The sequence below is a fragment of the Chionomys nivalis genome, chromosome 7 (genome assembly GCF_950005125.1).
Source record: "Chionomys nivalis chromosome 7, mChiNiv1.1, whole genome shotgun sequence".
Classification (NCBI taxonomy): Eukaryota; Metazoa; Chordata; class Mammalia; order Rodentia; family Cricetidae; genus Chionomys; species Chionomys nivalis.
In genome coordinates this window covers 82,776,684-82,800,375 of record NC_080092.1, presented here as the reverse complement: position 1 = coordinate 82,800,375, position 23,692 = coordinate 82,776,684, and the positions used below count along the sequence as shown (strand labels likewise).

The 23,692-nt window shown below is 47.8% G+C and overlaps 2 protein-coding genes across 7 annotated transcripts in view; one reads left to right on the top strand and one right to left on the bottom strand.

The window, feature by feature from the left end:
* Eftud2 (elongation factor Tu GTP binding domain containing 2) overlaps positions 1-4,574 on the top strand; it is a 47,162-nt gene extending 42,588 nt beyond the window's left edge. For both annotated transcript variants that reach the window (XM_057775461.1, XM_057775462.1), the window contains exons 21-28: positions 1,239-1,325; positions 1,498-1,624; positions 1,795-1,882; positions 2,652-2,770; positions 2,920-3,014; positions 3,472-3,625; positions 3,754-3,861; positions 4,135-4,574. In XM_057775461.1, the coding sequence (XP_057631444.1) occupies positions 1,239-1,325; positions 1,498-1,624; positions 1,795-1,882; positions 2,652-2,770; positions 2,920-3,014; positions 3,472-3,625; positions 3,754-3,861; positions 4,135-4,230 (874 nt within the window). In that variant the 3' untranslated portion in view covers positions 4,231-4,574. The remainder of the gene's footprint in view (positions 1-1,238; positions 1,326-1,497; positions 1,625-1,794; positions 1,883-2,651; positions 2,771-2,919; positions 3,015-3,471; positions 3,626-3,753; positions 3,862-4,134) is intronic.
* A 386-nt stretch (positions 4,575-4,960) lies between these two features.
* Higd1b (HIG1 hypoxia inducible domain family member 1B) lies at positions 4,961-7,736 on the bottom strand. 5 transcript variants are annotated; one of them, XM_057775465.1, is made up of 4 exons: positions 7,655-7,736; positions 6,802-6,951; positions 5,606-5,740; positions 4,961-5,093 (listed from the first exon to the last, which is right to left on the bottom strand). In XM_057775465.1, the coding sequence occupies exons 2-4, from the start codon at positions 6,899-6,901 to the stop codon at positions 5,032-5,034; spliced, it is 297 nt and encodes a 98-aa protein (XP_057631448.1). In that variant the 5' UTR covers positions 6,902-6,951; positions 7,655-7,736; the 3' UTR covers positions 4,961-5,031. The 5 variants fall into 5 exon arrangements, with proteins under 5 accessions (XP_057631448.1, XP_057631450.1, XP_057631451.1 ...); XM_057775467.1 differs by having other exon boundaries at positions 7,602-7,667; XM_057775468.1 differs by lacking the exon at positions 7,655-7,736 and adding an exon at positions 7,426-7,490.
* Positions 7,737-23,692: the final 15,956 nt, after the last annotated feature.

The following is a 23,692-nucleotide window of genomic DNA, read 5'->3' as shown; positions in this document are numbered from 1 at the left end:
GATTTAAAGCTGTAATCCTAGCACTTGGGAGGCAAAGGCAGGAGGATTGCTGCAAGTTCAAGGCCAACTTCATCAATATAGCAAGTTTGAAGCCATTTGGTGCAACACATATGACCTCATCTCAGAGGAAAAAAAGAAAAAATGATGAAAGCTAGGAACGCTGCACCTTGTACCTGGAACTGACAGCCTCTCTCTCCCATACTCACTTAACCCTATACCCAACCACAGCTTTGGGTGCTTTCCTGAGACAGGGTGAGGGCTAATGAGATGCTCGAGTTTACTCCAGACTGTAGCCCCTTTTGCTCTGACATTCCGTCCTGAGAATTTCCTAGCTGCCGTATCAGCTTTGGAAAATTTGCCCTACATATTAATTGTTTTCCTTGTTTGTTTGTATTTTGGGGTGTTTTGTTTTGTTTTGAGGCAGGGTTTCTCTGTGTAGCCCTGGCTGTCGTAGAACTCACTCTGTAAACCAGGCTGGCCTTGAACTCCCAGAGATCTGTCTGCTTCTGTTTCCCAAGTGGTGGAATTAAAGACATGCACCACCACCTGGCTGCTTTTTGTTTTTTTTTGTTTGTTTGTTTGGTTTTTTTTTTTGTTTTTTTTTAAAGATTTTATTTTTTATTATGTATACAACATTCTTCCTCCATGTATGCCTGCATGCCAGAAGAGGGCACCAGATCTCATTACAGATGGTTGTGAGCCACCATGTGTTGCTGGGAATAGAACTCAGGTCCTCTGGAAGAACAGTCAATGCTCTTAACCACTGAGCCATCTCTCCAGCCCCTGCTTTTTGTTTTTTAATGGATGCTTGAAGTGGAACCCAGCTCCTCAGACAGCTGCCGGCTATTCTCCAGCCCCAGCCTTATTTTTCAAGAAAGCAGACAGAAGGGCTGGAGGCATGGTTCAGTGGTTAAGAGTGCTTGTTGCTCTTTCAGAGGGACCAAAGTTTTTTTTATTTTTTCTAGCACGTACATGGCTACTCCCAGTCCCAGTGCAGGGTATCTGACACCTTGTCCAGCTCCTCTGAACACTGTATGCATGTGGTCCATGTGCATAAATGCAAGTAAAATAACTCATACACATTTAAAAAAACAAATAAACAGAAAATAAAGAAGATAGGGTACCCTTTGCTGCCCCCTGCTTCTAAGTCTTCCGTGTCTATTACTGTCTCAGAGGTCTTTGTTGTCACCCCTGCTCATCCTTTGACCCTTCTGATTGCTCCTGTCCTTTCTGACCAGGAACAAGATCACCATGATTGCTGAGCCTCTTGAGAAGGGCCTGGCTGAGGACATCGAGAACGAAGTGGTCCAGATCACCTGGAACAGGTTAGACAGGTTCCACCTCCAGGGCTCCCACTTCGGCCTCTTTGCCTGGTCCCTTGACGCCATCCATCCTTCTTTGCTGTTGTCCTGGATATGACGTGGGCAGAGTGGGTCACTGTCTTCCAGAAAGGAAGGATCTATGGCCCCAGGAGCCACTTTGTCCTCTTTCTTCCAGAAAGAAGCTGGGCGAGTTCTTCCAGACAAAGTATGACTGGGATCTGCTGGCTGCCCGTTCCATCTGGGCCTTTGGTCCTGACGCTACAGGACCAAACATCCTAGTGGACGACACATTGCCCTCTGAGGTAGAGGAGACTGACAGGATGGGAGCCCGTGGCAGTGTTTGCCTCGGAGTGAAGAAGCTGCCATGTCCTTCCCTGTTGAAAGAGGGCCTTCTCACAGCCCTGCTTCTCTTCCTTCTAACCTGGTGGCTGTTACCAGTAGGCTGCTAAGGAGGCCTCATATTTCTGTGCAGGTAGACAAGGCACTTCTTGGCTCAGTGAAGGACAGCATTGTTCAAGGTTTCCAGTGGGGAACCCGGGAGGGACCTCTCTGTGATGAATGTAAGTCCACCAGCCGCCTCCTGACCCCAGTCCCCATGACACTTGCACCCAGCCGCATAAGGTGATGACTTAGGGTTGGGTTTCCCATCTTTGGAACCAGCAGGAGAAGCAACTTGGGATACACTGGGCTATCCCAAGTCTTGGTCCAGCCTCCTTCCTGCTCCCTTCCTATCTCAGTGCCATCACTTGGTCCAACCCTACATGAAGGCGTCTCTAGACTGGCATTTGCTCTTGATTCCTCAGTAGAACCTCTCTTTGGTGTGCTGAAGAGAGACAACACGAGGGTTTTCAGGCGGGAGTGGTTTTTTTTTTTTTAATATTTATTTATTATGTATACAATATTCTGTCTGTGTGTATGTCTGCAGGCCAGAAGAGGGCACCAGACCTCATTACAAATGGTTGTGAGCCACCATGTGGTTGCTGAGAATTGAACTCAGGACCTTTGGAAGAGCAGGCAGTGCTCTTAACCACTGAGCCATCTCTCCAGCCCCGGGAGTGGTTTATTGATGCAGACTGGACTACCTAGGACCAATTCAATTTCTAGAATGATACTTCTGTAGTCTATGTGCTGGTTCTGGACACAGACTACATTCTAGAAATTGAATTGGTCCTAGGTAGTCCATTCTGAATCAAATGTTAAGTCCATGTTCAACTGTTTGCTACTGGCCTGTGATATTTGTATCATATCCATGGGCCTCAGTGTAGCAAGTTACCTTACTGCTCTGCCATGCCCCTGTGACTAGCCCCAGCTCTCCCATCTCTGTTTCAGTGATTCGAAATGTCAAGTTTAAGATCCTGGATGCAGTGGTTGCCCAGGAACCCCTCCATCGCGGTGGAGGCCAGATCATCCCCACAGCTAGGAGGGTGGTTTACTCTGCCTTCCTCATGGTAAGTAGACCTGTCAGGAACTGTCGGCTTCCCTGGACAGAAGATTAAGTGGAGGACCAGGTAAAACCACAGAAGGACTGAGAAGATCTAGAGACCCTATGTCCTCACTCAGTCTTCCTCAGGCTGAGTCCTATCTTGGTCTGTTGCAGGCCACTCCTCGTCTGATGGAGCCTTACTACTTTGTAGAGGTCCAGGCCCCGGCAGACTGTGTGTCTGCTGTTTACACAGTCCTGGCCAGGCGCAGGTGAGCAGCCTGTTGTTAGGCTTGAGAGCAAGAAACCCCTTGATTGCTGAGGGAGGGGAAGCAAGAGGTGGCCCCAGCCATCGCTTTCCCCACTTTCCACTCCAGAAGCCCACCCAACTTGTTTTCCACAAGGAGGTAGAGAAGAATTGAGGCAGCCCCTAGCTTTACCACAGGCACAGCTGGGATTTCTCCCACCCTGCCCCACCCCAGCTCCTGGGAGAAGTGCCAAAGTGAAGCCGCGATGGGGTGGTCCATAGGGTCCCATCTCTTCGGTGTCCCTGCTCTTGCCTCCTCCTGTGACTGCTGCTAAGAGCCCCAAGCCCATTCCCTCTGCAGAGAATATTCCATTAGGTCTTTCTTTGGTGCTGGACTAGGATACAGAGAAGGGCCACAAGACCCATTGCCCTATGCCTTGGGGACTGTGTGCAACTGAGGCCTTGACCTTTGTCTTTCTTAGGGGGCATGTGACCCAGGATGCACCCATTCCAGGCTCCCCTCTCTACACCATCAAAGCTTTCATTCCAGCCATCGACTCTTTCGGCTTTGAGACTGATCTCCGCACTCATACCCAAGGCCAGGCCTTTTCCCTGTCCGTCTTCCACCATTGGCAGGTGAGGAAATCTGGCCAGCTTGGCCTCCCGGTTCAGCAGACTGCCCTCCTGGCCAGTTCCCCTTCTGTTCCACAGCCTGAATCTTCTGGGTAGCTACCTCAACTCCCTGGAATCTCTTTGTGCTCCAGATTGTACCTGGTGATCCTCTGGACAAGAGCATTGTCATCCGCCCATTGGAGCCACAGCCAGCTCCTCACCTGGCCCGGGAGTTCATGATCAAAACCCGGCGTAGGAAGGTGTGTGTTCTTTAATCCATTGCCATATCCCTCCGCCCCCGGTCTCCACAGGAGTTGTGTGTGGCCCATCTTCCTCCTGGAGGGCAGTGTACTGCTGTGTGGTAGATCAGTGTCTACGTTCCTCAGGTCAGCAGAGCAGGGCCCAAGGGGACCAGGAGCTATAACAGAACCTTAAAGGAACAACTCCTTGAACAGTCTAGACCAGCCTTCCTCCCCCTCTACCCCGTACTATTACCCCTCCTGTGGAGCTCACCCTAGTGTCTGGCTCCACAGGGCCTGAGTGAAGATGTGAGCATCAGCAAGTTCTTCGATGATCCTATGTTGCTGGAGCTTGCCAAACAGGACGTTGTGCTCAATTATCCCATGTGAGTGCCGGACCGGCAGCTCCTGCTCCCCACAGTGCCTGCAGCTCTGGACTCAAGCTGAGACCTGTGGATCTGGGCCTTCATGCCATGAGCATCTGGGAACTGCTAGACCCAGAAACCTCCGCGCCAGTGTCCCAGTGAGGACAGGGCATCCTTCTGTGGCCTCTGGCTCCATTCCCAAGGAACAGAGATGCGCTTGGGCCCAGGGAAGAAGAACGAGAACAGGATGACAGTGTTTAACCCCAAGGGGCCTGTCTTCAGGATTTACATGGAATTTCATTTCTTACAAGTTCAACCTTAGCCGTGGTTTGTAAATGAACAGAACATTCTGACCTCTGCCTTGGTTGCTGCTTTTGTTCACCCTCAGCCCACCCTCTGCCTGTCTAATCCGAGCACTTAGATTCTGAGTACGTGATTTCCCATGAGGTATTTGCCTCTGGTCCCAGCTGCAGCTGCCTTCCTGACTGGGTCCCTAGGGGGCCAGCCATGGTGGAAGGAATGCCTGTGTCTGATTCAGTGTTCCCATGAGTCTTGGCGCCCCTTCCCAGCCCCCACTTTCCCATTCCAGGCTGCTTCTGGCTAGACATGAGGTGGGCAGGAGTTGCTGGTCCTCCTCGGAGACTGCTGCACCTTGAGTCTCTCTCCTTTAGTTGGGGTCAGAACCCTTTGGTTCCCACCCTCCAGCTCCCCCAGTTCCCTTGCTCCACTCTACTTAGGAGTAACACTTTTAACTCTCTTCAACATGTCTTTATTGGGCGCATACGGAGACAGCTGGGAATCGGGCCGTCCAGCCATGTCAGGAGCCCTACTTCTCAGGAGCCTCTGACGCCCTCTTGACATAATCTCTGTACATTGTGTACACTGCACCTGCGTGAAAAAGGGAGGAAGGTGCCCTTTGGTGTCTGACCCCTAAATCTTTCCCCCATCCTTCAAGGGGTCCCAGTGGCTCTGCTCTCCCTGCTCATCTTTCTGCCCCAACATTCAGGCACTCTGGGAGAGCAACTCCTCTGAGTTTATAAGCACTGTGATGTCTATTCTGCACAGAGCAGTCTACTGAGTGGACAGGCCAAAGGTGGTTCTTACGCCTTGGGAAACTGAGGCTCAGTGAAAGGGACTAGCCCACAGTCACAGCTCACAAGTAACTGCTGCTTCTTCCTGTTGTCCCCTCTGGGGAAAATTCATAAAGCAGACTGTCTTCATACTGTCCTGTTACCCAGCAGCAGTGACCACTGGGGACCCTGAAAGGCCTCAGCATAGGGACTCATCAGGGAATTGATGTGGATTCTAGTGCGAGCACCAAGGACTTGAACTTTGAACCACTTAACTGAGGACACTCTACTCTGTCCCCCTTCTCCATCTGACCCCCACATGCTGCTTACCGAGCATGATCGCACCCACAGCACATGCCTGTGCTGCTACTCGAGTGTGAATCAGATGTATGGACAACTTGGTGGGACCTCTAGCCTTCAGCCGGTAAATCCTGTATGCGGCTACCACCAGGCAGCCTCCTACACCTGTGGGTGGAGAACAGAATCACTAGGCCTGTGTCCAAGTTCAGGGTCCCTTAACTCCCCTCCGGGCTTGCAGGTTGGGCACTGGGGTACTAAGATTCTTTGATGCACCGAAGTTTGGAATCTTGAGTTTCCTCTGAATGGCATTTTTAAAGTGCCTGTGACCCTCATGATGCTCCTCCCCCATGCGCAGGAGGTTTGTTATCATGACTACACCCCCACCTAAGCTTCTCCACCCACTCCTGGATCCCAACTCTTGGTACAGGTTTTCATGTTCTAGACTGGAAGGGAAATCTTGGGACAGTCCCGGCTGTGATAAAGACCCCGTCCTGAGGCTGCTGTTAGCACTGTGTCCCGCTGTAATGGTGTTCGGTCAGCTGCCGCCTCTGCCCATCCAGACGCCCAGTATTGTAAGAGTTTGTTCCTTGCCAGGCAGTGGTGGCACACGCCTTAATCCCAGCACTCGGGAGGCAGAGGCAGGTGGATGTCTGTGAGTTCGAGGCCAGCCTGGTCTTCAGAGTGAGTTCCAGGACAGGCTCAAAAACCTATCTCGAAAAACAAAAAGAAGCCGGGCGGTGGTGGCTCACGCCTTTAATCCCAGCACTTGGGAGGCAGAGGCAGGCGGATCTCTGTGAGTTCGAGACCAGCCTGGTCTACAAGAGCTAGTTCCAGGACAGGCTCCAAAACCACAGAGAAACCCTGTCTCGAAAAACCAAAAAAAAAAAAAAAAAAACAAAAAGAGCCGGGCGGTGGTGGCGCACGCCTTTAATCCCAGCACTTGGGAGGCAGAGGCAGGCGGATCTCTGTGAGTTCGAGACCAGCCTGGTCTACAAGAGCTAGTTCCAGGACAGGCTCCAAAACCACAGAGAAACCCTGTCTCGAAAAACCAAAAAAAATAAAAAATAATAAAAAAAAAAAAAGAAAAACAAAAAGAAAAATTTGTTCCTTGTGCACTGGGTGGACCACTTGTGTTCTCTAACCATGCCTCATTCTTTAAAAAGAGCAAGAATCACAAAGTCCCAGAGAGGAGGCATCCACCCCAACCCTCTTCTTCCTCAACTCACCTATAGGCACCAGTGGAGACTCCCTGGTCTTCCTTAGGAACTTCCCAGACAGGCTGTCCTCACCCTCAGGTGGCACCCACCAGCCCTTGTTAGCAGACATGATCCCAGGTCCAGATGGTAGCGGCTGTGAGCCTAGGCTTCTGCCCAGCCCTAGAAGGAGGAAGTCCACAATGAGGATGCTGATCCTGGTCTCTAGGGGAAGGAGGATTACCTGCAAGGACCTTACCATGCCCAGCCCAGCACAACCTGCACTTGAGAAGCTGCCCCCTCGGGCGTTCTCTCTCAGGTGTTTGGGCCGCTGGCGGCTACTTTCCTCATGTCCTTAGCATCTGCCTCCTTTCCGGCTCATCTGACTTTACTGTTCTCTTGCTTCCTGCTCCCTATCTGCATCCCTATGGGTGTGATCCTCTGGCCAAGAAAAACAGCTGGGAAAACCCAGAGTATAGTGGAGCCGTCTTTGAATCTTGGGGCCCTCTTGGACTTGGATCTGTTGACAGTTGCTCCTAAGGGAGCTACAGAGCAAGATCCAACTCCAGGGAGCCAGAGCTGCTCCAGACAGATGCAACGCCAGTTAACTAAGTGCTGGAGCAGATGTCAGTGATGAGACATTGATATAGTTTGTACCTCAAGACTAAAGGAACAAATTCTGGTCCTCAAGCTGCTCACCAACCCACTCCTTTCATTTTAATCTCTTTGAACCCCTAAAAATGCCTGCTCCGATCATCACTAAGTCCCAGCCCTCAGAGGAGGGATTCAGCCAATAGGATGCCCTCTGAGTCCAGCTATAAGACAGAGAGTACCTGAGCCAGCTCTTCTTGTTGGTAGCCTGAGTCTCCAGCATCCCCGTGCTTACCGTAAGAGATAGATGGCGAGAAAATGGAGCATGGACAAACGGACCAGCGCTCAGTATCTGCTGCCTTCAATCAGCCAACACCCGATGCCAGATTTGTCACTATGGGGTCAGGGAAGCAAAGCGGGGAGGAGAGAGGACAGGGTATCAGTCTTCCTCCCCACGCCCCCATCGGCCGGCCGAGCTCCAGACGCAGCAAAGTGAGGTTAGACCTGGTGGCGGAGAGACCTTAGCTAACGTGAGACTAGAGAAACAGTGATGGACAACGCGCTGGCTCCTGCCCAGCGTGAACTGTTTAAGATACTCTTTCAAGCAATGCGAAGTATATACTTCAGTTGTAGGATTTTTCTGGTCTTGGCTTTGGTCTCCTTTTGAACCAAGCCTATAACCCCAGCTAGTTAGAAGACTGAGGAAAGAGGAGTACACACTCAAAGCCAGCCTGGGCTACAGAGTAAGTTCATGTCTAGCCTGGACAACCGATTCAACCTGTCTCAAGAAAAGAAATAGGTGTGTGGATGCATACCTTAACACCAGCTCTCAGGAGGCAGAAGCAGGTGAGCTGCTGTGAGTTCCAGGCCAGCCAGGGCACTAGACCCTGCCTTGAAAAAATAAAACTGCCCGCAGTGGTGGTGCCCGGGTTTAATCTTATCACTCAGGAGGCCGAGGGAGAGGCAAGCTGATCTCTGAGTTCAAGGCCATCCTGGTTACAGAGAGAGTTCCAGGACAGTCCCGGCTCGTGGAGAAACCCTGTCTTGAAAAAACAAACAAGAGAGTTAAGGACTTAGAGCACAGCTTTAGTGGTAAACACTTGTTTAGCAAGTGGGAGGCCCTAGGTTCAGCTCCAGTTGTGAGGGGCTGGGGGATCAAGGAGTTGTTTTGTTGTCCAAGACAGGGTCTCATGATACAGCCTTGACTGGCTTGGAACTTCTAATGTAGACCAGGCTGGCCTCCAACTCACAGACATTCACCTGCCGCTGCCTCCCAAATGCTGGGATCAGAGACGTGTGTGTGCCACCACACCCAGCCAGAATCAAGAACTTGTCTCCGGAGTGAACCAGCTGGCATGGTGCTCACGTGCATGGCAGTCCCTTGACATGACACGAGTGTGACTGTCTGCCAGGTGTTTGTGTTTCAGACCTGTCACGGAGGAACTGAATTCCTTCCGAGAAATCAGATTACTTGTCCAAAGATACACAGCTAATAAGTCGTGGTACCTTGGTCTGTCCCATGGCTGACTGCCTCCAGGGAAGCCGGCTAATCTGAAGCCCTTTCTCATTTGTCCATCCTGGCATCCCTGACTAAGAAGAAGCAGCTGTTGCTGAGCCAGTGGGGACAGGTCAGGACGCACTGTGGAGGGTCCCGCTCCCCCCTCCCCCCCCGTGCCTCACGGCCTCTGTGTGCGTGCATGCTTGTGTGTGTTCCCCAGAGGAGCCTCTTTCAGCGCTGGCAGTGTGTCCAGCAGCTGATGTCCCTTTTTCCCTAGCACTCACTGCTCTGTGAGTAGGCTCAAGGTCACAGCAAATCCCCAGGGCCTTCGCATATCCCCAGTGTCCATGAGAACGCTCCTCTCGGTCGTTCACACACACTCATATGCTGCCTCTCCACGTCCCCACACTGGCCCGAGTTCGCAGGAGATGCACGGTCTACTCTCTCCTTTTGTAAGCTACAGACAGGAAGGCGCATGGAAATGCCTGCAGGAGACAAGACAGGGATCGCGATCAAATTAAAATCATTTTAAAAACGGATGGACAAAGGGCTAGAAAATGGCTCACTGGGCAAGAGAGCTTGCTCTTGCAGAAAACCCACATGGCAGCTCACAACTACCTGTACAGCCCCCTGTCCCTTCTGGCCTCCATGGGTACAAGGCTTATATGTGGTGCACAGACATACATGTAGGCCCTCACATATTCCTAAAAATAAATTACTATTGGGCTGGAAAGTTCAAGATTTTGAGTTTGAAACCCAGCAGCCAGGTCTGGATGCTGAAGACTGCCTGAAAACTCCAACTCTGGGAGATGCAATGCCACTAGCACACACCTATTCATGTGCACGTGCACACACACACACGAAACGGTCTCACTCTGATGCCCTGGCTAGCCTGGAATTTGTTGTGTCCACCAGACTGGCCTTGAACTCAGAGTGCTCCATCTGCCTCTACTGAATTAAAGTGCTGGAATTAAAGGCATGTAACACTCTGCTGAAACCTTAAAAAATATTACTACTATGTGAATGAATATGAGACGTGTGTGGGCATGTACATGCCACAGCACATATGTGGTGGTCAGAGAGTTGATGTTTTCCTTCCAACTTTTACATAGATCTGGGGATCACACTCTGCCAGGCTTGGTGCAAGCGCTTTTACTCACTGGATCATATCTTGAAAGGCATTTTTGGGTTTTGAGACAGGATCTCACTATGTAGCCCAGGCTGGCCTGGAATTTGTCATGTAGATCAGGTTAGCCTTGAACTCGGAGATCTCTGTCTTCTAGGTGCTGGGATTAAACTACAAAGCCAGCTAATGAGATGCCTGACATCAACCTCTGACCTCTGCATACACCTGTGCACAGTGGCATGTGTGCACCACACACATTCTAACACACACATGCACACAGTTGTGAGTGCAGCACACACATTCTAATACACATGCACACAGTGGCATTGTACACCCACACACATTCTAACACATGCACACGTACACAGTGGCATGTGTGCACCACACACATTCTAACATACATGCACAGAGTTATAAGTGTGCACTCATATCCTAACACATGCATGCACGCAGCAGCATGTGTGTACCACACACATTCTAACACACATGCACACCGTGGCACATGTGCACCACATACATGCATACAGTTGTGAGTGTGCACCACACACATTCTAGCACACACGCACACACAGTTGTGAGTGTGCACCACACACATTGTAGCACACACGCACACAGTTGTAAGTGTGCACCACACACATTCTAGCACACATGTACACAGTTGTAAGTGTGCACCATGATGGAGGAAGGTCATTGGCTAATAAAGAAACTGCCTTGGCCCATCTGATAGGGCAGAATTTAGATAGGTGGAGTAAACAGAATAGAATGCTGGGAGGAAGAGGAAGTGAGCTCAGATGCAGGGCAGCTCCTCGGAGAGACAGACGCCATGCTCTCCTCTCCAGAGCAGACACGATGAAGCTCTGACCCAGGATGGACGTAGGCTAGAATCTTCCCGGTAAGCGCACCTTGGGGTGCTACATACATGAACAGAAATGGGCCAAGCAGTGTTTAAAAGAATAGAGTTTGTGTGTCGTTATTTTGGGGCATAAGCTAGCCAGGCAGCCATGAGCCGGACTGTGGGAAGAGGCCCGCAGCTCCCCACTACAGATGGCCCCCAACGTGTGGACAACTGAATCCACAGAAAGCTTGGGAAAGAATAGAGTACAGCATGTTTTCTTGGTAGCAGCAATTTCTCGGGTCTGCTCTGCCTGCTAGAGGCAAGCAAGCACTCTCATGTAAGAGAGGCTTCCTGACTCAGCTTCAGCTGCAAAACCCTGCAGCTCATTAAGAGGTCCTGCCACGAAACACTTAAATGGTATTGATAAAAGCTGACTGAATGCTTGTTTGTTTTCGGCCATAACAAAAACAAAAAAAAACAAACAAACAAAAAAAAAAGTTGTGCTGTTTTAAAATGCTGGCGTTCTGGTCCATCCTACCAGGGCAAACTCTGACTGTTTGAGGCAGGAGGGCCTACTACAGAGAGAGGACTTGATTGTTGTCTGTGGACGTAATGCTGCAGTTTGCTTGTTGGCAAAGACCTTGAAACGCCACAGAGTTGTGGTGATAAACATGGCTACAGCCGGTACCTCTGCCATGAGGCTGTAAAGCTAAGGAATGGGTTGGACCTGCTGGCAAAGCCACGGCTTTAATCCTACCCATATATTGCTCAGTAATTTGAAGGCTCATGTGGTCAGATAAAAAAAGAGAGATATGCAGTAAAGAGAGACTTAAAAACAAAACAAAACAAAATTTCTAAATGATTTACAGTGTGTAAAAAATATATGCAGGCTAAAAGACAGAAAGGAAGAAAGTAGTTGGGTGTGGTAGCACACACCTTTAATCCCAGTGCCTGGAAGGCAGAGACAGAAGGATCTCCGAGAGTTCAAGGACAGTCTGGTCTACAGAGTTATTCCAGGACAAATATATACAGAGAATATAAAACAAAAGTAAAAATAAACAAAATAGAGTTAAAATAAAGCTGCACAAAGATGGAAAATACACAGAGAATCTTGATACTGTATGCTATTATGCTCTCTTTGAATTGTTTGAATGCTGAGGAAGGAGCAACAGATGCTAAAAGATATTTGTTTATAAATGCTGCTGAACTAATCCAAGATAGATATTTTCAAAATACCTTGACTTCAGAATTTGTATCTAAGGATATGATACTTTGGAAAAGAGTTTCTTCTTTTGTTTTCACAGAGGATGGGACACTGTGGATTGCCTTTATCCCAATATGGTATGATGGACCACGTCCTCCTGAAGGGTTGCTGTGAACACCTTCAAAAAATTACTTTGCTCAACTGCCAACTGAGATGAACCTAGCAGACAGGTTATCCCATAAAAGACCCGAATAACAGCGCCCCCATTCAGCAGGAAGCAGTTTGGAGAGAAAAAACTGCGCCCATGTTCCCATATATTGTTTATAAATGTTCTTTTACATTTAAAGGGGGTTATGATATAGGTACGAATAATTTGCATTGATATGGATTTTGCTTTAGTGATTTAGATTTAAGGTCAATTTTATTATATGTATATGTATTTCTGATATTGATTAAGGTATTGTGATTGTGTAGTTCACTTAAAAATGTAATGTATATAGGTTGTTAATAGATAATTATCAATAGTCAAGCTTGTAGTCATGTTAGTTAGATTTTCTAGATGTACATAGATATATTTTAAATAGACATTCTTCATATCTTTCAAAGATTATAAAATATGGCATGTTAAGTGTTTTAATAACTTAAGGTTTTTCATGACAATGAGACACTCTGCTCCTGGCAGCACCAATCTACTTCAAGCAGAAGATGGGCATCGAAGAGGCACCTTATGGAGTTTGATAGCCATTTGGGCAAGAAATTGCTCTTGCCTGGACTGTTTCATAAACTGGACACAGAGAACCCACAGAGAGAGGACTGCTGAACTTGCCTAAAGGTGAGATGATCTTTCGGGGTTCCTGATTCATGAAGGAGTCTGCGAGACATTCTGCAGGACACAGCAGATAGTGACTGAACTGACTTTGAAATTTCCTGCTTCATGGAAATGTCTCTGGAAACTATGGGCCTGTGGGCCGAAGATGGATGCCCCAACGGTACAGAGAAACTTTGGGTGACTGTCAAGGCAGCGAGATGTCTCTGTCATTTCTAGAGTTTGAAAGTTGCTTATTTCTTGTTTGCTTAGGTAATATTATATCCTTCTGGAGTCTTTGATGGAGTTGAAGAATAGATAGATAGTTATAGTTTTCTTTAGTTATGATAAAGATAAAATAGATGTAAATATTGTAACTGTAATTCTTACTTGATAACTGTTTTGCTATATGTAATTTTGCTATGTTAGAGCCTTTCCTTTTTGTTTAAACAGAAAAAGGGGAAATGATGGAGGAAGGTCATTGGCTAATAAAGAAACTGCCTTGGCCCATCTGATAGGGCAGAATTTAGATAGGTGGAGTAAACAGAATAGAATGCTGGGAGGAAGAGGAAGTGAGCTCAGATGCAGGGCAGCTCCTCGGAGAAACAGACGCCATGCTCTCCTCTCCAGAGCAGACACGATGAAGCTCTGACCCAGGATGGACGTAGGCTAGAATCTTCCCGGTAAGCGCACCTTGGGGTGCTACATACATGAACAGAAATGGGCCAAGCAGTGTTTAAAAGAATAGAGTTTGTGTGTCGTTATTGGGGCATAAGCTAGCCAGGCAGCCATGAGCCGGACTGTGGGAAGAGGCCCGCAGCTCCCCACTACAGCACCACACACATTCTAGCACACACACGCACACAGTTGTGAGTGTGCACCACACACATTCTAGCACACACGCACACACAGTTGTGAGTGTACACCACACACATGCACAAACAGAAGTGCTGCTCCCTCTGCTATTGAACTATCGAAACAATGGATTCCACAGAATGAAGATTTCTCAGGAGTCCCACGGTGGAGGAAGGGAAAATCTAAAGCCCTGGTTCCGGTCAGAGGAGGATCTTACTTGTGGAAGAGATTTTATCCGGTTCTGACAACGTATCTGACCGCCTCTCAAGACAGACCTGAACTAAACAAGGGCAGGTGAATGGCATGCTAGACACCGCACCTTCACCAGGACCACTCAGTGATGCAGACTTCTTCCCCGCATCCAAACTGAAGAGATGACTGTGGCCCCTACATTCCCTTTTCTCAGCATGACCATGGTGAGGAAATTTCCTCTCATCTTTTGTCTAGTCCTCTTTTGTTAGACAGGGTTTTACTGGTCTGGAACTTGCTGTTAGAGCAAGCTGGCCTCAAATCCCAGATTTGCCTGCCTCTGCCTCTCCAGGGCTGGTATTAAAGGCGTGCACTCCCATGCCTAGCCTTTGTCATCTCTTTAATAGGCATAGCAGAACAATTGTTGGGGCTTCAGGAGCCCAGACTGTTACCCAAAAAGCTCTGGGACATAGACTATTATTATTCCCATTACACAGATGAAAAACTGAGGCTCCGCCGGGCAGTGGTGGCACATGCCTTTAATCCCAGCACTTGGGAGGCAGAGGCAGGAGGATCTCTGTGAGTTCGAGACCAGCCTGGTCTACAAGAGCTAGTTCCAGGACAGGCTCCAAAACCACAGGGAAACCCTGCCTCGAAAAAACCAAAGAAAAAAAAAAAGAAAAACTGAGGCTCCAAACCAGGCATGCTGGCTTACACCTTTAATCCCAGCATTTGGGAGGGAGAGGCAGGCGGATCTTTGAGTTCGTGGTCAGCCTGGTTTACAGAATGAGTTCCAGGACAGCCAGAGCTAAACAGAGAGACTCTGTCTTGAAGAAAAAAGAGAAAGAGAGAAAGAGAGAGAGAGAGAGAGAGAGAGAGAGAGAGAGAGAGAGAGAGAGAGTTCCATTGAATGACTTATGCAAAGTTAAAATACTCAACGGAGAAAACAAAACTAGTTATCCCTCAAATCAAATTTCACTGCTCAAGACTAAGAAGTTGTACTGCAGGTCAAGTCTTGAGATAGAAGAAATAAAGTTGTCTTTTTATTTTTATTTTTTTATTTATTTTTTTTAAGATTTTTATTTATTATGTATATAGGTTTCTTCCTTCATGTATCTGCAGTACAGAAGAGGACACCAGATCTTATTACAGATGGTTGTGAGCCACCATGTGGTTGCTGGGAATTGAACTCAGGACCTCTGGAAGAGCAACCAGTGCTCTATTCCTCTGAGCCATCTCTCCAGCCACCAAGTTGTCTTTTTATTTCAAAGCTGTGTGAGGAGGGCTGTGGAGCGCTGTAACAGCACCTGGCGAGATCTGAGCCTTGGGTTTAGTGCCCAGCACTAAACGGGGAGGGGACCTGAGGACATACAGTAAAACTTCAAGTAACGAGTTTCCATAGCGTCCTGTTTTAGTAAACAGATAAGATAGAATTATGACAGCATCATTTTTGTTAAGATGCCAAGCGTTAAATAATTGTTTCCATGTAAGCACTTCTATGTTAGTAATTTGCTTGCTTAACCTTCTTTTTCTTCCAAATCAGGTCACATTAATAAAATCCGGCTTGGAGGGGCCGAAATTAAATTCAAATAGATGGACTAAGTCACGGGCCAGCATCTATAGGCTAGCGCTGGCTGCAAAACCAATCGCCCATACACTACGTGGGTCATGTCAAGCCTCTTGGTCTCTGAGTCTCCACCCACCTCTGTGGAATTAGCCTCCATCCAGAGGTTAACACTCCGCAGGGCCCTGTCTGCTCCTCTTCCTCCAGAATGAGCAAGTGGCAGGAAATGGGGCCCAGACTGAAAAGTCCCTGACAAAAGACAGGAAGGTTGCCCTGTGGGATCTGAGATCCCCCACCACACACACACACACACACACACACACACACACACTGTTGCGTGACCGCTCGCTCCCTAACTGGAAACTCTCTAGGGTTGTTCCTGTCCTGTTGAAGTGGAATGGGTTGGGGGAAGGGGATGATGTCTTGAAACTCTCAGAACACAATTTAAGGCACAGCTGCGCTATATATAGCCCAAGGGAGCTGAGTGGCCACAGAGGGCAAGAGAGTGACATGTGACTTCTGCTTTGAGCTAAGGAAAGTTGTGAGTGAGGGGAAGATGGGAATGAACTAGACGAGGAACAGGAGACAGAATGCGAAAGAACAGAACAGGACCGAGAGGGTGTCTTAGGAGAAAAAAACAAGCAGTTAGGTCAAAGAGAAGTACCTGGGATCTGAGAAGCAAAAAGCAGAGAAAAGCACTGGGGGTGATGACTCACACCCTGAATCCCAGCACTTGGGAGGCAGAAGCAGGAGGATCTCTGTGAGTCGGAGACCAACCTGGTCTATATATGAGACCCTGTCTCTAAATAATAATAATAAAAAAAAAACCAAGTTCTAGGTCAGCTTAGGGTAACAGAGTGATACCAGGCCTTAAAAACATTTTGTTTTTTTAAAGGAAGGAAGAAGAAAAGACAAAGAATAACAAACAGAAAGGCAGGCCATTGAAGTCTCCAGATGAAGCGTGTAGGTGCAGGTCGCCCCTGGGACGTGGCTGGCCCTGGAAAACTGCAATACCCCATCTCCTTTTAGAAACTGGTATAAGGTTCTGAGGACCTTGCAGCATCCATCCAAGGACATCTCCAAGAGCCACAGGCGTGGAGCCAGGAAAGTGCCTTTGATATGTTCCAGAGGAGACTGTTCACATTTCAAACAGATTTTATTTTAAGGGGTCATGAGTAGAGCTGGGCAGGGTGGTGTGTGCCTGTAGTCCTAACTCAGGAGCAGAGATAGAGGATTTGAGCCCGGGAGTTCAAACCCAGGCTAGGCAACATGGTGAGATGCAGGGTGTGGATAACGGTGGCTGGAGACTGACTCCTCCCGCTTGGGAAGGAACAATTCTGGCCTGTAGAACATCCTGGAAGAGACTTCCAACTCAGACAGGAAATGGGTGCAGCAGAAATTGAAATCTTTTGCTAAAGTCCCTGTGCTGTGTGTTCAGAATTCTCAGTCTATCACCCAGCTTCCTCTAAAATACCCTGTAGGCGGGATGATACCTAAAATCTTCAAAAGCTTGAACACTTTGGGCACCAAACATATTATATTTAATCCTTCATACTGCTCTAGCAGGTATGAATCACTACTGTTTTAAAAAATAAGGAACAGGCCGGGCGATGGTGGTGCACGCCTTTAATCCCAGCACTCGGGAGGCAGAGGCAGCCAGCCTGGTCTACAAGAGCTAGTTCCAGTACAGGCTCCAAAGCCACAGAGAAACCCTGTCTCGAAAAACAAAACAAAAAAATAAAAAAATAAGGAACAGGCTGGAGAGATGACCTAGTGGTTAGGAGCCCCGGCTGCTCTTCCACAGGACCGGGTTGAATTAGTAGCATTCACTTGATGGCTCACAAATGGGCAACTCTACCTCCAGGGGATCCGATGCCCTCTTCTGCCCTCCTCAGGCAATGCGTGTTTGTGACTTCCTGGCATATATGTAGGCGAAACACTTGGTCACATAAAATTCAAATGAATCTTTTCTTTTTTAAATAAATTTTTATTTCTAAGTGTAAAAAAAAAAAAAACAGGCCGGGCGGTGGTGGCGCACGCCTTTAATCCCAGCACTCGGGAGGCAGAGGCAGGCGGATCTCTGTGAGTTCGAGACCAGCCTGGTCTACAAGAGCTAGTTCCAGGACAGGCTCCAAAGCTACAGAGAAACCCTGTCTCGAAAAAAACAAAAAAAAAAAAACAAAAAAAAACAGGTAGTTGTGACACATGCCTTTAATCCCAGCACTCAGGAGGTAGAGGTAGGAGGATTTCTCTGAGTTTGAGGCCAGTCTGGTTTACAGAGTGAGTTCCAGGACAACCAGGACTACACAGAGAAACCCTGTCTCGAAAGGAAGGAAAGGAGGGAGGGAGGGAGGGAAATAAAGATAGAAAGATAGAGACAGGAAGAAGGAAGATGACTCAGCACCTAAAATTCCTTCCTATACAAGTCTGATAAACTGAGCCTGGATCCCTATTACCCCACAGCACAATTCTGCAATTTCCACACTCCTATGGAGTCATGAGACAGGATTTCCCTGGAAACCCGAGAGCCAGGTAGGAGTACACAACACAGCAGCAGACTAGAGAGATCCTGCCTCAAACAAGATGGAAAGGGAGGTCAGACAGCTGAGTATTCTCTCTCTCCTCTCTCTCTCTCTCTCTCTCTCTCTCTCTCTCTCTCTCTCTCTCTCTCTCTCTCATGCACAAACAGCTGGGGATGTAACTCAAGGGTGAAGAGTGTGCCTAATCCTAACATGTATAGGCTTCAATCCCCGCAGCAGGAGGAAAAGAGAGGTTTCTGGTTGGCACTTACCTGGAAGCCCAGCGTTTATGAGGTGGAGGGAGGAGAATCAAATTCAGTATCTTCGTTGACTGCAAGGTGAGCGCAAGGCTGAGTGGGCTACACATGAACTTCTTTTTGTTTGTTTGTTTGAATTTTATTTTATGTGTATGAGTGAGTGATTGCATGCATGTGTACCAAGTGCATGCCTGGTGCCCTTGGAGGCCAGAAGAGGACATTGGATCTCTCCTGGAACTATAGTGAGCTGCCATGTGGGTGTTGGGAACCAAACTGGGGTTCTCTGTAAGAGCAGCAAGTGCTCTCAACTGATAAGCTGTCTTCACAGTCCCTGAGAACTTTTTTTTCCTTCCAAGACAGGGTTTCTCTGTGGCTTTGGAGCCTGTCCTGGAATGAGCTCTGTAGACCAGGCTGGCCTCAAACTCACAGAGATCCTCCTGCCTCCACCCACCAAGTGCTGGGATTAAAGGCATGCGCCTCCACTGCCTGACTGAGAGCTTATTTTTTTATAAAAAATATTTTTTACATTATTAGGTGCAAGAAAGATGGCTCAGCAATTAAGAACAAATTTTGAAAATTGTCTTATGGGGCTGAAGATGACTCAGAGGTTAAGAGCACTGACTGCTCTTCCATGGGTCTTGAGTTCAATTCCCAGTACCCACATGGTGGCTCACAACCATCCCTAATGAGATCTGGTGCCCTCTTCTGGCATGAAGGCAGACATGCAGGCAGAATACTGTATACATAATAAACAAACTTTTTTTTTTTTTAGTTTTTCGAGACAGGGTTTCTCTGTGGCTTTGGAGCCTGTCTTGGAACTAGCTCTGTAGACCAGGCTGGTCTCGAACTCACAGAGATCCGCCTGCCTCTGCCTCCCGAGTGCTGGGATTAAAGGCGTGCGCCACCATCGCCCGGCTATAAACAAACATTTTAAAAATGTTTTATTATATGTATGGGTGTTTTGCTTGTATTATGTCTGTGCACTGATACCACAGAGTATCTGCCTGATACCACAGAGGCCAGAAGAGAGGATTGGAACCCTGGAACTAGGGTTATAGACAGTTGTGAGGCACCAAGTGGGTGATGGGTGTTGGGGAATATTATTTTCAGGTGTGTGATTTCTGTTTACGCTGCATTTGATTAACTGTCAAGCTGTGATTTTTTTTTGCCTGTCTGAAACACCTGATGGTCCTAATAACATAATAATAATAATAATGATGATGATGATGATGAACGGCCAATAGTGAGGCCAGAGCAAGGATAGGTGGGGCTGGCAGGCAGAGAGGATAAATAAAGGGTGACCCCAAGAGAAGAGGAGCAGGAGAGAACAAGGATAGGAGGATATCGGGGGGTCAGCCACCCAGCAACACAGCAAGCCACGGAGAAAGAAGTAAAGAAAGCTATACAGAAATAGAGAAAGATAAAAGCCCAGAGACAAAGGTAGTTGGGAGGATATAAGTTAAGAAAAGCTGGCAAGAAACAAGCCAAGCTAAGACCAGGCATTCATAACTAAGAATAAGCCCTCTGTGTGTGATTTATATGGGAGCTGGGTGGTGGGCCCCCCTAAAAAAGGCAAAAGAATAAAACATCACACAATAGCTGGGACTCAATCTGAGATAAGTAGAAAAGCAACCAGTGCTCTCAAGTGTTGAGCCATTTCTCCATCCCGAGAATCTATTTTTAAAAAAGGCCAGGGGACTGGAAGCAAGAGCGCAGATAGCTAACAGGGTCGACTACTGGACCCAGGCCTTCTGGGCATTCGGGGACTTTACCCAAGGTCAGGATAGGCCTGGGCCAGAGTCTGTCTGGCCTGTGGCACCAGGACAACTGTCATTAGCTCCTACCCAGCTAAGCATCTGACTATATTGCATCTGGCCCTCACCCCCCCAAGGAAACGGATCTCCATTTAAAATCCAACATCAATACCAGAAACTACAAACAGGGCCCTGGGACACAGCTGGCGGGAGTCAGTTTACCCTTCCTGCTATACTATATGGCTTGTGTTACCTACTCAAAAGGTTTCCCACAACCAAGATCAGAGTCAGCTAACACCTTGGTAGGCAAAGACGGGAAGAAACAGTACAATATACCCTGTAGATCAACAGAAACTGCCCGGATTAACAGAGAGGGAGGGAGCTTTGTGCCCCTAATACCTGTCTCCCAGGGAACGGAGGATTCCTGAGCAGTCCACCTTCCCACCTGGGCTGCGCCAGGCAGGACTCAGCCATTCACTGCCACCAGTGAGGGCTCTTGGCCTGCCACCTCTCCAGGCCCCTGCGCCACCCCCCAAGGCAGAGGAATCTGCTTGGAGTTCACCAGCCAAGTGGGGACCCTGGAAAGTGTGTCATGGAAATAGTGACACAATGCAGCCTTCAAGCTGACCTTACTGTTCCCAGACCATAGAGCCCCAGGGTGACTCTCAAACTGGGTTTGGATCTTTTCCTGCCTGAGCCCCATGTGAATATACTGTCCAGCGGTTCTCACAGCACAGGGCCCCAGCAGCTCAAGAAGCCAGACCTGCTTCCCCGCTTGAAACCTGGTGTTTTGCTGCTGTTGTTGTTGCTTTGTTTTGCCTGCATTGTTTTTTTTTTTTTTTTCCCCCGTGTTTTCTCTGTGTAACATTCCCGGCTGTCCTGGAATTCTCTTTGTAGACCAGGCTGACCTTGAACTCACAGAGATCCACCTACCCCTGCCTTCCTAGTGCTAGGATTAAAGGTATCTGCCACCATGCCCAGTTTTAGCCTCTTTCTCTTTATATTTTTTTACATTTATTTTTATTTTATGCTCATTAATGTTTTGCCTGCATGTATGTCTGTGTGAGGGTGTCAGAAGTCATGGAATTGGAGTTACAGACAGGTTACTGCCATGTGGGTGCTGGGAATTGAGCCCAGGTCCTTTGGAAGAGAAGCCAATGCTCTTAACCACCAAACCATCTTCCCAGCCCTTCTCTTTATATTTTATTATTATTGTTATTGTTATTTTGTTGGTTTTTTAGAGACAGGGTTTCCCTATGTAGCCCTAGCTCTCCCGGAACTCATTCTGTAGACAAGGCTGGCTTCAAACTCAGAGATCCACCTGCTTCTGCCTTCCGAAGGCTGGAACTAAAGGCATGCCCCACCATGCCCAGCATAGTTTAATACTTTTAAAGCCACTGAGTGTCCAGGGTTTATTTTAAAATTTTGTTTATGTGTATGAGTACTTGGCCTTCATGTATGTCATGTATGTAAGTGCACCTCAAATGTGCCCCATGTGAAGGAGGCCAGAAGAGGGAGCTGGATCTCTTACAGATGGTTGTGAACTGCCACGTGGGTACTGGGAACCAAGCCCACATCTTCTGCAAATGTGTTTAACCGCTGAACCATCTCTTCAGACTTTGGGGGATGCCTGGGAACAGAGCTGCTAGCCTACGTTCCCCATCTGCAGTGGCATTAAACATGTTACAGTCAGCAAGATGATTGCAGAGTGGGAAGGAAAAAGAAGACAGGTGGTGGCGCACGCCTTTAATCCCATCACTCAGGAGGCAGAGGCAGGTGAATCTCTGAGTTTAAGGCCAGTCTGAGTCCTGACTACAAGACAGAGCCTTATTTTTAGGTCATAAGTCTGGTTGTATCTACTGTAAAACAAGTTACCTAACTTGAGTCTCATTTTCACTGTCTTTACAAGGTTGCTCTGAGTTGAACATGGTACTTCTGAAATTCCAGTATTTAGGAGGCAGAGGCCGGAGGATTACAATTTCAAGACTAGCCTGAGCTACATAGTGAGGCCCTTTCGCAAAACCCAAGGGCTGGACTGGGGATGTAGATGAGTTAGAAGACCATTCGTCTCGAATGCATAAGCCTTGGTTTGATGCCCAGTCATAAACCTGAATTGGAGGTAGGAGGACCAGAACTCAAGGTTATCCTTAGCTACATAGTGAGCTCAAGGCTACTCTACTCTTCCATACATGAAACCCTGTTTAAACAAAACATACGGGGGGGGGGGGGGGAGTAAGAGGGTTCTCTGGTAAAGGTGCTTGCTAGGGGTCCTGATTGCCTGAGTTCAATCCTCAGAAACCACTTGGAAAGAGGAGAACCAACTCCCCGAAGCAGTCCTCTGGCCTTAACATTCATGAGTATATAAATACAGACATGGACAGGGTCAGCAGTTAAGAGCACTGACTGCTCTTCCAGAGGACCCGGGATCAATTCCTAGCACCCACATGGCAGCTTAAGACTGTCTATAGCTCCAGTTCCAGGGGATGCAACACCCCCACACAGACATACATGCAGGCAAAACACCAAAGGACATAAAAATATAATAAATTAGCCGGGCGGTGGTGGCGCACGCCTTTAATCCCAGCACTTGGGAGGCAGAGGCAGGCGGATCTCTGTGAGTTCGAGACCAGCCTGGTCTACAAGAGCTAGTTCCAGGACAGGCTCCAAAACCACAGAGAAACCCTGTCTCGAAAAAAACAAAAAAAAACAAAAAAAACAAAAAAACAAAACAAAAAAAAATATAATAAATTAAAAAAGGAAACCCCCAGACATGGATACACAACAAATAATTAAGTGTAATAATGAAAAAAGAATAAAGATCAGGATTATAAATGAGTGCTGTAAACCTGGGATGCTGCTTGTCTACCTTGTGCAGGGCTCTAGTCTTTAGCACTGCGTGCATGCACACGCGCACACACACGCACGCACACACACACACAAATAATATAATATTAATAAAACTGGAGGAGACAGATTTCAGCCTCAATCTCAGGATTCATGGAGGCAGGATTGCCCATTTCTGTCTGAGACAGAGGTAACAGCTAGTGGCTGACTGCTTTGTTTTTCAGATCTTCAGTTTGAACCCCAATATTTTATTATTATTTATATTATCTATATATTTATATTATATATTTATTATATTATTTGTGCTACATAACAATCCTGGCTGTGGCCGGGCGGTGGTGGCGCACGCCTTTAATCCCAGCACTTGGGAGGCAGAGGCAGGTGAATCTCTGTGAGTTCGAGACCAGCCTGGTCTACAAGAGCTAGTTCCAGGACAGGCTCCAAAGCCACAGAGAAACCCTGTCTCGAAAAACCAAAAAAAAAAATAAACAATCCTGGCTGTCCTGGAACTTGCTTCGTAGATCAGGCTGGCCTTGTCACAGAGATCCACCTGCTTCTGCCTCCCAAGTGCTGGGATTAAAGGTGTGCACCACCACTGCTCAATTTTTTTTTTTTTTTTTTTTTTTTGGTTTTTCGAGACAGGGTTTCTCTGTGGCTTTGGAGCCTGTCCTGGAACTAGCTCTGTAGACCAGGCTGGTCTCGAACTCACAGAGATCCGCCTGCCTCTGCCTCCCAAGTGCTGGGATTAAAGGCGTGCGCCACCATCGCCCGGCTTCACTTAAAATTTTTTAAATAAAATAATTAATAATAAACCAGGTGATGGTGACACACGCCTTTAATCCCAGCACTTGGGAGGCAGAGGCAGGTGGATCTCTGTGAGTTT